This window comes from Gopherus evgoodei, chromosome 6 (genome assembly GCF_007399415.2).
Source record: "Gopherus evgoodei ecotype Sinaloan lineage chromosome 6, rGopEvg1_v1.p, whole genome shotgun sequence".
NCBI lineage: Eukaryota > Metazoa > Chordata > Testudines > Testudinidae > Gopherus > Gopherus evgoodei.
Window position 1 is genome coordinate 67,665,131 of NC_044327.1, and position 15,182 is coordinate 67,680,312.

Here is a 15,182-nt window from a genome sequence, read left to right on the forward strand (position 1 = left end):
AACCAAGGGAGGAGAAACTGGTTTTGTAGTTGGCAAGCCATTCACAGTCTTTATTTAATCCTGAGCTGATGATGTCAAATTTGCAGATGAACTGAAGCTCAGCAGTTTCTCTTTGAAGTCTGGTCCTGAAGTTTTTTTGCTGCAGGATGGCGACCTGAAGGTCTGCCATATAGTGTGGCCAGGGAGGTTGAAGTGCTCTCCTACAGGTTTTTGTATATTACCATTCCTAATATCTGATTTGTGTCCGTTTATCCTTTTCCATAGCAACTGTCCAGTTTGGCCGATGTACATAGCAAAGGGGCATTGCTGGCATATAATGGCATATATTACATTGGTGGCCATGCAGCTGTATGAACTGGTGATGGTATGGCTGATCTGGTTAGGTCTTGTGGTGGTGTCGCTGGTGTAGATATGCGGGCAGAATTGGCATCAAGGTTTGTTGCATGGGGTTCCTGAGCTAGAGTTACTATGGTGCGGTGTGCAGTTACTGGTGAGAATATGTTTCAGGTTGGCAGGTTCCCTGTAGGCGAGAACTGGCCTGACACCCAAGGCCTGTGAAAGTGTGGGATCATTGTCCAGGATGGGTTGTAGATCCCTGATGATGCGTTGGAGGGGTTTTAGCTGGGGACTGTATGTGATGGCCAGTGGAGTCCTGTTGGTTTCTTTCTTGGGTTTGCCTTGTAGTAGGAGGCTTCTGGGTATATGTCTGGCTCTGTTGATCTGTTTCCTTATTTCCTCGTGCAGGTATTGTTTCTTGAGATTGGCACACAGAAATGTCCTGGAAAATGCATCACCAAACTGTTCAAGCAAAATCTTCTTCCTAAACAATGCCAAGTCACCTGTTTCAGTAGTCACACACTCCTAGGTCTTCAATTATTCCTTCTTTCATAATTTGTTCTAAGTCCTTGCATACAACTGATGTCAAACTAATGGGCCTGTAGTTTCCCAGATCACTTTCCTTTTCCCTTTCCTAGATATAGGTATTGTATTTGCAATTCTACAGTCATAGATCCCTGAGTTTAGGGATTCATTAAAAATCCTTGCTATTGGGCTTGCAATTTTATGTGCCAGTTTCTTCAATACTTTTGGATGGACATTATCCTGGCCCCCTGATTTGGCCTTCTTAAACTGTTTGAGTTTGGCTTCCACCTTAGATGTGGTTATATCTACTTCCATATCGTTTCCATTAGCCATTCTTGTCTTCCTATTTGTTCATAAAGTGTCTAGCATACTTTTAGCATTATTTTTGTAAAGACATTCAAAAATATGGTAAAGGAATATTAATATTGCAGAGTCTATCACTCAAAAGTTAGAAAACGCTAGAATTAATGTTCTATTCACATAACCTTATTTCAGCCCCTTTATGCATACTGATGATGATTCAATCTTTAACTACATGATCAGATACCAGTTTTCGACAGGACTCCTGCCTCATTCAGAGAATAGGTAGTTTTTCAATATTTTTTTTTGTCCTCTATACTCAGTATGTGCCTCCGTCCTTATTTAACACACACCATCCAACCCCCGCACTGACTAAAAAAGTAATAATTTCCTAATGGGGTCTCAATATATAACTGAGTGCTTCACAAATATTAAAGAATTTACCTTCACAATACCCCTGAGAGTTTAGGTGGTATTATTGCCCCATTTTACAAGTGGTGAACTAAGGTACAGAGACAGTAAGGCCAAAATTGCCAAATGTGTCCACTAATTTTGGGTGCTCAGCTTGAAACACATAGGGTCTGATTTTTCAGAGTACATAGCATTCTTATAGCTCTTTATATAGTCAAAGCACAGCTCCAATTGACGTCAGTTGCAGATGAGCGTGATCAGCATTTCTGCAAATCTTGCCCCAGATGTCTTACGTTGGGCATCCAGAAAATAAAAAACACACCATTAGTGGCCAGCTGTGAAAACTGTGTTTTAAGCATCTTGCCAAGCGTCCTATAGGACCTGTGCGGCAGAGGCAGACACAGACAAATTTAATTCTGGCATTTCTTACCTTTTCAGTTCTTTCAATGTATACAAGCATACAATTTCTTAGCTGTTTTTTAAACAACACCCCCAGAAATTCTGTCTTACAGAACCAAATATTGCCCTTGAACTTCGGTCATCAGGGTTGAGAGCTTTATATCCACAGCACAGACCCACTACCACTTGAGCTAATGGAACAGAATAGCAGTAGCAGGCTGTTATCCTCTATATAGATCAGTCACAAGATGGTGGGAAATGAGACACACTTTGCCAGTGGGTTTCACAGCTATTTACTAACAAGAAAGGAATGCTGAGACTCAGGACTCCAGCGCTCAGTTCCAGAAGTTAGCGGGAGAGTGTTCTCTAGTGGTTACAAGTATCAGAGGGGTACTCATGTTAGTCTGTATCCACAAAAACAACAGGGAGTCTGGTGGCACCTTAAAGATTAACAGATTTATTTGGGCAAAAGCTTTCGTGGGTAAAAAACCCACTTCTTCAGATGCATGGAGTGAAAATTACAGAAACAGGCATAAATGTAGATTGGCACATGAAGAGAAGGGCATTACCTTACAAGTGGACAACCAATGTTGAAGGCCAATTTAGTCAGGGTGGATGTTGTCCACTCCCAATAACTGATGAGGAAGTGTCAATACCAAGAGAGGGAAATTGCTTTTGTAGTGAGCCATCCACTCCCAGTCTCTATTCAAGATGGTGCTAAGTTGGTAAATGAATTGTAGCTCAGCAGTTTCTCTTTGAAGTCTGTTTTTGAAGGTTTTTGTTGAAGAATGGCTACTTCTAAATTTGTTATCGAGTGTCCAGGGAGATTGAAGTGTTCTCCTACTGGCTATTGTATGTTACTATTCCTGATGTCTGATTTGTGTTCATTTATCCTTTTACATAGAGACTGTCCAATTTGGCCAATGTACATGGCAGAGGGGCACTGCTGTCACATGATGGCATATATCACATTAGTAGATTTACAGATGAATGAGCCTCTGATGGTGTAGCTGGAGTGGTTGGGTCCTCTGATGGTGTCCGTAGAGTAGATATGGGGACAGACAAGGCAACGGGGTTTGTTACAGGGATTGGTTCCTGGGTTAGTGTTTCTGTGGTGTGGTGTGTTGTTGCTAGTGAGTATTTACTTCAGGTTGGAGGGCTGTCTGTAAGCGAGGATTGGCCTGCCTCCCAAGGCCTGTGAGAGTGAGGAATTGTTTTCCAGGATAGGTTGTAGATCACTGATGATGTGCTGGAGAGGTTTTAGCTGGGGGCTGAATGTGATGGCCAGTGGTGTTGTTATTTTCCTTGTTGGGCCTGTCCTGTAGTAGGTGACCTCTGGATACTCATCTCGCTCTGGCAATCGGTTTCCTCACTTCCTCAGGTGAGTATTGTAGTTTTAAGAATGCTTGAAAGAGATCTTGTAAGAGATCTTTGTCTTTGTCTGAGGGATTGGAGCAAATGTGGTTGCATCTTAGGGCTTGGCTGTAGACAATGGATTGTGTGATGTGTCCTGGATGGAAGCTGGAGGTATGTAGGAAAGTATAGCGGTTAGTAGGTTTCCAGTATAGAGTGGTGTTTATGTGACCATCACTTATTTGCACTGTAGAGTCCAGGAAGTGGATCTCTTGTGTAGACTGGTCCAGGCTGAGGTTGATGGTGGAGTGGAAATTGTTGAAATCCAGGTGGAATTCTTCAAGGGCCTGTTTCTCATGGGTCCATATGATGAAGATGTCATCAATTTAGCATAAGTAGAGGAGGGGCGCTAGCGGACAAAAGCTGAGGAAGCATTGTTTTAAGTCAGCCATAAAAATGTTGTCATAGTGTGGTGCCATGCAGGTACCCATAGCAGTGCCGCTGACTTGAAGGTATAAGTTGTCCCCAAATCTGAAATGGTTGTGGGTGAGGACAAAGTCACAAAGCTCACCCACCAGGTGTGCTGTGGCCTCATCAGGGATACTGTTTTTAACAGCTTGTAGTAGGAGGGACAGCTCAGTGGTTTGAGTATTGGCCTGCTAAACCCAGGGTTGTAAGTTCAATCCTTGAGGGGGCCACTTAGGGAACAGGGGTTTAAAAAAAAAACTGTCTGGGGATTTGTCCTGCTTTAAGCAGGGGGTTGGACTAGATGATCTCCTGAGGTCCCTTCCAACTCTGATATTCTATGATCCTCGTGTGGAATATTGGTGTAAAGAGCTTCTACATCCATGGTGGCCAGCATGGTGTTTTCAGAAAGATCACCAATGCACTGTAGTTTCCTCAGGAAGTCAGTGGTGTCTCGAAGATAGCTAGGAGTGCTGGTAGCGTAGGGTCTGAGGAGAGATTCCAAATAGCCAGATAATCCTGCTGTAAGAGTGCCAGTGAGATGGGGCATCCAGGATTTCCAGGTTTTTGGATCTTGGGTAGCAGACAGAATACCCCTGGTCGGGTTTCTAGGGGTGTGTCTGTGTAGATTTGTTCCTGTGCTGTAGCATGGGAGTTTCTTGAGCAGATGGTATAGTTTCTTTTGGTACTCCTCAGTGGGATCAGAGGATAGTGGCCTGTAGCATGTGGTATTGGAGAGTTGCCTGGCAGCCTCCTGTTAGTAATCCGACCTGTTTATGATGACTTCAGCACCTCCTCTGATTTTAACGTCAGAGTTGTTTCTGAGGCTGTGGGCAAGTGATGCTGTTTTTTCACAATTTCAATCTGTGCATGTCTGTGGAAGCACTCTATGTAGAAGTCCAGTCTGTCATTTCGACCGTTAGGAGTCCATGCAGAATTCTTCTTGTACTGTTGGTAGGAGGGTTCTTGTAGGTCAGTGCTCTGTTCAGTGGTGTGTTGAAAATATTCCTTGAGTTGGAGATGGCAAAAGTAGGCTTCCAGATCACCACAGAACTGTACCAGGTACGTGAGGGTGGTGGGGCAGAAAGAGTTCCCAAGATGGGACAGACTCTTCTGCTGAGCTAAGTGTGTGGTTGGATAGATTAACAATATTGTTGGGTGAGTGGAGGGTACCACTGTTGTGGCCCCCTCTGTCATGCAGGAGTTTAGATAGTTCATTCAGTAACAGATTTAAAAGTAGGACGATCAGTAACAGATTTAAAAGTAGCCATTCTTCAACAAAAAAAAACTTCAAAAACAGACTTCAAAGAGAAACTGCTGAGCTACAATTCATTTGCAAACTTAACATCATCTATTTGGGCTTTAATAGAGACTGGGAGTGGTTGGCTCACTACAAAAGCAATTTTCCCTCTCTTGGTATTGACACCTCCTCATCAATTATTGGGAGTGGACCACATCCACCCTGACTAAACTAGCCTTCAACATTGGTTCTCCACTTATAAGGTAACTCCCTTCTCTTCATGTGCTAAAATATATTTATGCCTGATTCTGTAATTTTCACTCCATGCATCTGAAGAAGTGGGTTTTTTACTCATGAAAGCTTTTGCCCAAATAAATCTGTTAGTCTATAAGATGCCACCGGACTCCTCGATGCTGTAATGGTTAGTGACTATTCTGTACTTGTGCTCCCAGCCTGTTCTCACCTCCTCCTATGCTGCCCTCAACCCTTAGGAGGAGAGGGGGAGGAGGTTAGAAGCTATCCAACCCCTAGCCCCCGTGCCCGCCCCCACGTTCTATGTACCAACCTGGCTCCTGCCTCCCTCCCTCTCTTGTCTATTAAAGCCCCTGCGACTTACCTCCAACCCCTCCATATCTTTCCCCTCCCTTTTTGTCTAATTCTTTCCCCACAAGCTCCTGTCATGCTCTTCTCCACCTTCTGGCTTCTTCAGCCCCTTCATCCCTCTATATTCTATTGTGGCTGCTTCCTTCTCCTCTTTACTGCCTAGGCACCAGCGGAGGGAGTGGGGCATTGAGGGCACAGAAGTGAGAGTCTCCCTACTCTCAGTTCCTGTGCCCAGCAGCACTGGAAGCAGCACTTAAAGGGAAAATCCTGTTCCACTCCAGCATACCTGGGATGGAGCATGCTCAGTTGCTCTGTTGGGAATTTGTACATGCTGTCTGATTGCGGACAGAAACTATATGGGGATGGAACAGGGGTTGGCAACCTTTCAGAAGTGGTGTGCCGAGTCTTCATTTATTCACTCTAATTTAAGATTTCACGTGCCAGTAATACATTTTAATGTTTTTTAGAAGGTCTCTCTCTGTCTGTATTATGTAACTAAACTATTCTCATATGTAAAGCAAACAAGGGTTTCAAAATGTTTAAGAAGCTTCATTTAAAATTAAATTAAAACTCTGATCTTACGCCTCTGGCCCGCTCAGTCAGCTGCCAGCCTGGGGTTCCGTCCACCTAGGCCAGCAGCAGGCTGAGTGAGACCTGTGGCCGGGACCCTGGCTTGCAAGGGGCCAGCAGCCAGAACTTGGGGCCAGCAATGGGCTGAGCAGGGCCAGCGGCTGGGGCCCCAGACTGGCAGTAGGCTGAGCGGCTCAGCCCACTGCCACTCAGCCCGCTGAGGGTCTGGGGTCCCAGCCCTGCCCACATAGAGTGGGTACCTACCTTCTCCCTGGTTTGAGCCCATTCTCTTACTCTCTCTCTGTACTGAGCTGAGGGTGGGAATGCACTGACCACAGGGCTAAGGGTGAAGGAGCAGGCTGGGAGTTGGGGTGTAGGGTCTGGCCAGTAGCTAAAATGAAAGAGGGGGCTCAGGGTTGGGGCAGAAGGTTTGGGTGTGGAGTGCTTACCTGGGCAGCTCCCATTTGGTGCGAGGGGTGCAGGTGGGAATGTGGGGAGGGGGGGCAGTGCAGGAGCTCCCATTTGGTGCTCAGGCTGGAGGTGGGGATGTGGGGGGTTCAAGAGTCAGGGCATGGGGTGTGGGAGGGTGCAGGAGTCAGGGCATGGGGTGTGAGGGGGCTGGGTATGTGTGGGGGTGCAGGAGTCAGGGCATGAGGTGGCTGAGTATGTGTGGGGGTGCAGGAGTCAGGGCATGGGGTGTGGGGGGCTGCGTATGTGAAGGGGTGCTGGAGTCAAGGCTGGGGTCATGGGGGTGCAGGATCAGGGCAGGGGGCTCAGGGTGTGTGAGGGGGCTACAGGGGTCAGGGCAGAGGGCTGGGTGTGTGTGTGAGGGGGGTGCAGGGATCAGGGAAGGGGCTTGGTGTGTGCAGGGAGTGGGGTGGGAGTTGGGACTCTGGATTTCTAGGTTTCCAGCTGGGCTCTAGTTGTTTGAGGGGGTGAGGGGCAGACGGAGACTAGGGCTTTGGACTCCTGGGTTCTGTCCTCAATGCCAGAGGGGATCAGGGTCCAGTGACCTGGAGTGGGGAAAGAGGCGTGAGCAAGCTGTTGCCAGGGTCCAGCAGGCAGTGAGCCACAGCCCCCGGGCTCGGGTTCGGGCTGTGGGACGTGGCCTGCCTCAGTACAGAGCTGAGCTCATCCCGACACCAGGGCTCCAGCCCCCGGGCAGCCTGCCGGAGCCCGGGGAGCAGGGCCGACCCTGCTTGGGGCAGGTGGGCACACAGCATAGCTGAGACCCAGGACTCTTCCCCATTTACAGGCCTCGCGGACGCTGCAAGGCCTGTTGAGCCGGGTCCCTCTTCCTGCCCCTGCCGGTGGGACCGCTCAGACTCGCGGACAGCAGGTAGTGGTATGGACACGCTAACCCGGAAACACAAACTCCCGCCGGAAGTGACGGAGGTCAGGAAAGCATGTGCAAATGTCGGCGGGGGGCGGGGGCGGAGAAGAGCGGGCTGGGCCGGACCGGGCCGGGCTGGATTTTTAATGGCATACTGCTGCCTGCTGGAGTCCCAGCTGCTGGCCCCACTCAGCTCTCTCAGCAGAGACATTTATCTCCCTGGATGACTATTGTGTGTCTTACAATGGAAGTTTGCATATGGAATCAGTCACCAGCTAATCAAGACTGCAAAGCTGACAAGAGATCACAAAAACCAAAGGAAGTAACATACAACAGGAGGGTGTCCAGTTTATGGCTAAGATCAAATAATTACTTTGGTATATCAGGAGAATGCAAGGAAACAAGCAATATCTTTTACCTAGGAAGTTAGATAGCAGTGGGCTTGATTCATGAATAAAAGATCGCAGCCAAGCCTGGCTGGAACACTGGAAGAATTTTGGGTAAGCTTTTGCTTTTAAGACAAAGTCTTATTAGTTAAGTTTAGGATCTAATAGGCATGTTATGATTTTATTTTAGGTGTAACCCTTTGCTTCCAATATTTCTGCTTGCTATCATGTGAATCTCTGTTCTTTGTTAAGTAAACTTATACCTGCTTTCTCTGTAAATACATTTAAGTACTGTGTCTTAGGGTGAGCTGTGCTCTACCGTGTAACAGATAAATTGTGTTGTACTGTTCCATTGGAAATTGAGGATCTAGGTATTCTGTGAGTGTCCAGTGGATCACAGGCTGGGCACTCCAGGGAGATGCTTGGAGAAGTTGGGGGTTGGAGTTAACCTGTAAAGAGAGAGTGAAACTTGCAGAGGCCTGGAAGCCAGTGCTTGTGCTGAGGAACTGACGTACAGTAGGTACAGACAAGGCTTCCTCATGCTAAGGACAGGTGGTAGCAAAATGCCTCACAACCCTGGGTACCCCTGGGAAGCATCACTCCAGCTTAACTGGTCACAAACTAAATTTTTCTGATAAACAGAGTTGTTTTATAAGAACACAGAAGATTTTTTTCAAATATAATAATAAAAACAATAGCAGAAAATTAAAATGCTCTTACATTTTAGCCTGGTCTACACTACGAGTTTAGGTTGAATTTAGCAGCATTAACTTGAATTAACCCTGCACTCGTACACACAATGAAGCCATTTGTGTCGACATAAAGGGCTCTTAAAATCGATTTCTGTATTCCTCTCCGACAAGGGGAGTAGTGCTGAAATTGACATTGCCGGTTTGAATTAGGGTTAGTGTGGATGCAATTCGACGGGATTGGCCTCTGGGAGCTATCCCATAGTGCACCATTGTGACCTCTCTGAACAGCAATCTGAACTCGGATGCACGGGCCAGGTAGACAGGAAAAGCCCCGCAAACTTCTGAATTTCATTTCCTGTTTGCCCAGTGTGGTGAGCTGATCAGCACAGGTGACCATGCAGAGCTCATCAGCACAGGTGACCATGGAGTCTCAGAATCAAAAAAGAGCTCCAGCATGGACCGTACGGGAGGTACTGGATCTGACTGCTGTATGGGGAGACGAATCCATGCTATCAGAACTCCGTTCCAAAAGACAGAATGCCAAAACATTTGAAAAAATCTCCAAGACCATGATGGACAGAGCCACAACAGGGACTCAACACAGTGTCATGTGAAACTTAAGGACCTGAGACAAGTGTACCAGAAAACCAAAGAATCAAATGGACGCTTCGGGACAGAGCCACAGACATGCTGCTTCTATGCTGAGCTGCAGGCAATTCTATGCGGGGCCGCCACCACTACCCCACCCCTGTCCATGGACTCCAATGATGGGGTACTCTCAGTTGCCATGCCTGAAGATTTTGAGGCCGGGGAAGATGGAGGAGGAGGACGACAAGGTTGAGGAGAGCACACAGCACACTGTTCTCCCCGACAGCCAGGATCTTTTTCTCACCCTGACTGAAATACTCTCCCAAGGCCGTATCCCAGACCATGAAGCCATAGAAGGGACTTCTGGTGAGTGTACCTTTGTAAATATAAAACATGGTTTAAAATCAAGTGTTTTTTAATGATTAATTTGCCCTGAGGACTTGGCATGCATTCATGGGCAGTACAGCTACTGGAAAAGTCTGTTAATGTATCTGGAGATGGAGTGAAGATCTTCCAGGGACATCTCCATGAAGCTCTCCTGGAGGTACTCTAAAAGCCTTTGCAGAAGGTTTCTGGGGAGAGCAGCCTTATTCCATCCTCCATGGTAGGACACTTTACCATGCTATGCTAGTAGCAAGAACAGGCAAGTCTTATCTTAGGCGGGGGTTCCGTTCCGCGGTTATCGCGTAAAGTGAAAACCGCGTATAGTCAAAATTACATCCCCAAGCCCTTTAAACCCCGCCTGCAGCTCTGGCAGCTGGGCTGTGGGGGGCATTTAAAGGGCTCCACCAGGCTCCCCGCTACCCTTTAAATGCTGGCCCCGGCCCTGCCGCCGGAGCTGCAGGCGGGGTTTAAAGGGCTCCGCCGGGCTTCCCACCCCGGCGTGGGAGCCCAGTGGAGCCCTTTAAATGCCCCCCCCGGCCCCGCCGCCAGAGTTGCAGGTGGGATTTAAAGGGCTTCACCAGGCTTCCCGCTGTGGTGGGGAACCCGGAGGAGCCCTTTAAATCCTGCTCACAGCTCTGGCAACTGGGCTGGGGCTGGCATTTAAAGGGCCTGGAGCTCCACGGTGGCTGGAGCCTCGGGCCCTTTAGTTCACCCCAGGGGCTACCAGCCACCTCTGTAGCTGGGAGCCCCTTGGGTGATTTAAAGGCTCTGGGACTCCCAGCCACAGTTGGTGCCCCAGGACCTTTAAATCTTGGCCAGCCCGCCCCCCACCCCCCGCTTGAGGCCATGCCCCCCGATTCCGGCGGTACGTGTAAAGTTGAAATTGTGCATGTTAAATGCGTGTAAGTTGCAAGAGACTTGTAATCTGGTATCATTGCATGACAAAGCCTGGCAGTGTATGGTCCTGGTGTTTGCTGGCATTCAAGCAACATCCGTTCTTTATTTCTCTGTGTTATCCTCAGGAGAGTGATATCGTTCATGGTAACCTGGTTGAAATACGGGAATTTAATTAAGGGAACATTCATAGGTGGCCATTCCTACTGGGCTGTTTGCCTGTGGCTGACAAAAAATCCCCTCCCCGCCCCAGTTAGCCAAGTGGTGGTGGTGGTGGTGGTGGGGTGCATTGGCGCTGAGCTGTTTGCATTTAGCTAGCAGGGATCTCCCCTGATACCAGCCATGCGGTGCAGGGAGGGTTAAAGTGGTCATCCCAGAGAAAAGGATGAGGGGGGGCCTCATGCTGAGCTGTTCATGTTTGGCTAGCAGAGAACTTTTCTGATACCAGCCACGCGGTGCGGTGCGGGGAGGGTTAAGTGGTCATCCCAGAGAAAAGGATGGGGGTGGGGGGTAGTTTGGTTTCCGCTGCTGCACGTTAACATGAAAACCGCAGCACAAAATGGACAACTTACCTTGTACCGAAATCACATGTGCTATGTAATGTGAATAGTGTTGTTCACCGTGAAAGAGTATACCCATTGTTCTGTAAAATGTATCTTTTTAAATACTTCTCTCCCGTTTTTTCCTCTCGCAGCTGCAAATGTTTCAACCCTCCCTCCTCCGTCCCAAAGACTATCTCAGATAAGGTGGCGAAAAAAACGCACATGCAATGAAATGTTCTCTGAGCTCATGTAGGCTTCCCGCACTGAAAGAGATCAGCAGAAAGTGTGGAGGGACATAATAGCACAGGACAGGAAAGCGGTCAGTGAACGTGAAGAGAGGTGGCAGCAGGAAGATCAGAGGAAGCAGGATGCAATGCTGGGGCTACTGTGGGAACAAACGGACATGATCCAGCATCTGGTGGAGGTTCAGGAATGTCAGCTGGAGAGACTGCAACTTCAGCACCTGTTTAACTGCCCTCCCTCCTCCCCAAGTAAGTTCCATAGCTGCCTCCTCACCCAGATGCCCAAGAACATTGGGGGGGGGAGAATAAAGAATACATGGTTTTAAAACGATGGTGACTTTATTTCCAAGCTGTGATCGAAGAAGGGAAGGTGGTTGGCTTACAGGGAATTAGAGTCAACCAAGAGAGCGGGTTTTTATCAAGGAGAAACAAATAGAACTGTCACATGGTACTCTGGCCAGTCACGAAACTGGTTTTCAAAGCTTCTCTGATGCGCAGCACTTCCTGATGTGCTCTTCTAATCGCCCTGGTGTCTGGCTGCATGTAATCAGCGGCCGGGCGATTTGCCTCAACCTCCCACCCCGCCATAAATGTCTCCCCCTTACTCTCACAGAGATTGTGGAGCACACAGCAAGCAGCAATAACAACGGGAATATTGGTTTTATTGAGGTCTGAGCGAATCAGTAAACTGCGCCAGCGACCCTTCAAACGTCCAAATGCACACTTTACCACCATTCTGCACTTGTTCAACTATAGTCTGAGCAACTCCTTACTGCTGTCCAGGGTGCCTGTGTACGGCTTCATGAGCCAGGGCATTAAAGGGTAGGCTGGGTCTCCAAGGATAACTATAGGCATTTCAACATCCCCAACAGTTATTTTCTGGTCTGGGAAGTAAATCCCTTCCTGCAGCCGTTTAAAAAGACCAGAGTTCCTGAAGGCACGAGCATCATGAATCTTTCCTGGCCATCCCACGTTGCTGTTGGTGAAACATCCTTTGTGATCCACCAGTGCTTGCAGCACCATTGAAAAGTACCCCCTGCGGTTTATGTACTCGCTGCCTTGGTGGTCCGGTCCCAAGATAGGGATATGGGTTCCATCTATTGACCCATCACAGTTAGGGAATCCCACTGCAGCAAAGCCATCTACTATGACCTGCACATTTCCAAGAGTCACTACCTTTGATAGAAGCAGCTCAATGATTGTGCTGGCTACTTGCATGACAGCAACCCCCACAGTAGATTTGCCCACTTCAGATTGATTCCCGACTGACACCGCGGTAGCTGTCTGGCATTGCAAGCTTCCAGAGGGCTATTGCCACTTGCTTGTGAACTGTGAGGGCTGCTCTCCTCTTGGTATTCTTGCGGTTCAGGGTAGGGGAAAGCAAGTCACAAAGTTCCATGAAAGTGCCCTTATGCATGCAAAAGTTTCGGAGACACTGGGTACCATCCCAGACCTGCAACACTATGCGATCCCACCAGTCTGTGCTTGTTTCCCAGGCCCAGAATTGGCGTTCCACAGCATGAACCTGGCCCATTAACACCATGATGTCCACATTGCTGGGGCCCGTGGTTTGAGAGAAGTCTGTGTCCATGTCCTCACCACTCTCGTCACTGCGCTGCCATTGCCTCCTCGCCTGGTTTTTCAGCTTCTGGTTCTGCATAAAATGCACAATAATGCGCAAGGTGTTTACAATGCTCATAACTCCTGTGGTGAGCTGAACGGGCTCCATGTTTGCCATAATATGGCGTCTGCTCTGGCAATCCAGGGAAAAGGGCACGAAATGGTTGTCTGCCATTGCTTTCACAGTGGGAGGGTTGACTGACGACATTTACCCATGACCACCTGTGACAAATTTTTGGCCCTATCAGGTATTGGAAGCTCAATCCAGAATTCCAATGGGCAGCGGGAACTGTGGGAACTGTGGGATAGAGTGCACTGCTTGGAATGTCGACACTTGCTACGGTACTATGAACACACACTGCTGAATTAATGTGCTTAGCGTAGACACATGCACTCGACTTTATACAATCTGTTCCCAAAAATCGACTTCTGTAAAATCAGAGTAATTTCGTAGGGTAGACATACCCGCATCTTTCATTCAAAGGAACGAGAACTTGGGAAGTGCGATACTGGATCAGATCAATGGTTCATCTGATCCAATATACCGTCTCAGACACTGGTTACTACCAGATGCTTTAGAGGAAGAAACTTTGCAGCAGAAAATCATGCGATATCTGCTCTCTAAGGAAAATTTCCTCCCAACCCCTAACCAAGTATTTAGAAAACAAAGTGACATTCACATTCAATTGCTATTGAATTTAAAAAAAAAATTCAATTAAGCAGAAAATTCCAGAAATGTTTTAAGCACTTGGGTTAACACTCTTGTACAGGGAGTGCTACATGTCAGTTAATAATCACAAATGACGCAGACATCAGTTTTACATATCTTTTGAAATCTGGCACCTCAAGTACCACAGCATCGTCTTGCTGGGGTAATGGCTCAATAACAACAGGGAAAGGTGAACTACTGAATAACAAACATTATGTTTGAGAACCTTTGTTTAGACTACAGTTTTAGATTTATATAATTATGGAATGTGCTCAGATGCTACATTGGTAACCAAAGGATAAATAGATGGGAGAGAGAGAGAAAATGAAAAAAACTAATCAAGTAAGCATGGATTATTCTGCAAACTTGGTTTTCATTTCTGAAGACCTACTGTAGCTTCAAATACCGTTTAGAGTTGTAAATAAAACTAAGTTTGGTTAAACAAATTTTGCCCTCATTGGATGTTTGACTATATTACAAGAAGTGACTACTTACTATACTAAGGAAAGGCTAAAGTTCCTCCATTCCAAATGGAGGAGTTGTTCTGTATGGTCCAATCTAAAATTGTTGCACTTTGTTGTTGATGCACAACAACAAAATTTAGTGGGTCTATCCAGTTGACAGAAATATAAATGAATGAACCTTTACAAACTTAAAAAAAATGTACACCACACTATATGAAAGTATTAAATTCTACAGTCGTGTATTACCTTCTCTGTCCCAATTACAGAATTGTCCTAATTACAGAAAGGCTTACATTTCAGTAGAAGTGAAGTGATTTCTGTATTTTATATAAAATTCAATGTTTGTAAAGTGCTATGGTTTCCTTCAAGATAAAAAAAATGCTATATAATGTAACTTATTGTTAAAAAATTGCAATGGTCAAGACAGAAATTTACAAATTGAGTTTTATGGGAAAACTTACACAATGCATAAGCAGTGGCTTCAGTCTAGGATTAAGACTCTCTGGTGTTCATTTAAACTAAATTCACCCAAAACTTAATTATAACAATGTAGCTTAGTACTAGAATCTGGAAACATTTAGTAAAAATAGCACTTTCCCTTAATTTTATAAGCAGTGCATGCATTTCAGAGATCATGATGCATTTCAGAGATTCATGTCACTACATAATGTATGAAGCAGGGTAAAATGTTCATAAGATATTTATGTACCAAACATGTTTTATTCAGCCACAGATCTGCTTTAGGGCTTTGTGCTGCCAAAGGGTTTATAAATGCCTCAAATAGCAGATATGATAATAGCAGTTTTGTCTATTTATGTAATTTATGTAAGAAATGAAGTCCGTATATTCAAGAAAGAATTAAGGGAGAGGAAAACTTTTACACCATGGGATTAAATATTAATTAAATGATCAAGAACTACCCAACTCAGTATCTAAAATGAGGAGGAACTAAATACACTAGAACTGCGTAAACAGAAGAGCAACTCCATCACATATATTTACATAAATAAAAGAGTAAGGAGGCAAGGAGAAAAGGGGGTGAGGGAAAAGAGAAACACTAAATGAAATGTTTGGCTTACTGAGCAGTTCTCTAGGCAGTAAAACAAAAGTTTACCACCAAAGTTAT

General features: G+C 46.4%; 1 protein-coding gene across 7 annotated transcripts in view; it reads right to left on the minus strand.

The window, feature by feature from the left end:
* FER (FER tyrosine kinase) overlaps nucleotides 1-15,182 on the minus strand; it is a 435,712-nt gene that overhangs the window by 79,916 nt on the left and 340,614 nt on the right. The window contains exon 18 of one of the 7 annotated variants that reach the window (XM_030565798.1): nucleotides 12,899-12,917. The exons of the other annotated variants lie outside the window; for them this stretch is intronic. Coding sequence (XP_030421658.1) covers nucleotides 12,905-12,917 — 13 coding nt within the window. The 3' untranslated portion in view covers nucleotides 12,899-12,904. Of the gene's footprint in view, nucleotides 1-12,898; nucleotides 12,918-15,182 lie in introns of those variants that run through there. 7 annotated transcript variants of the gene reach the window in all.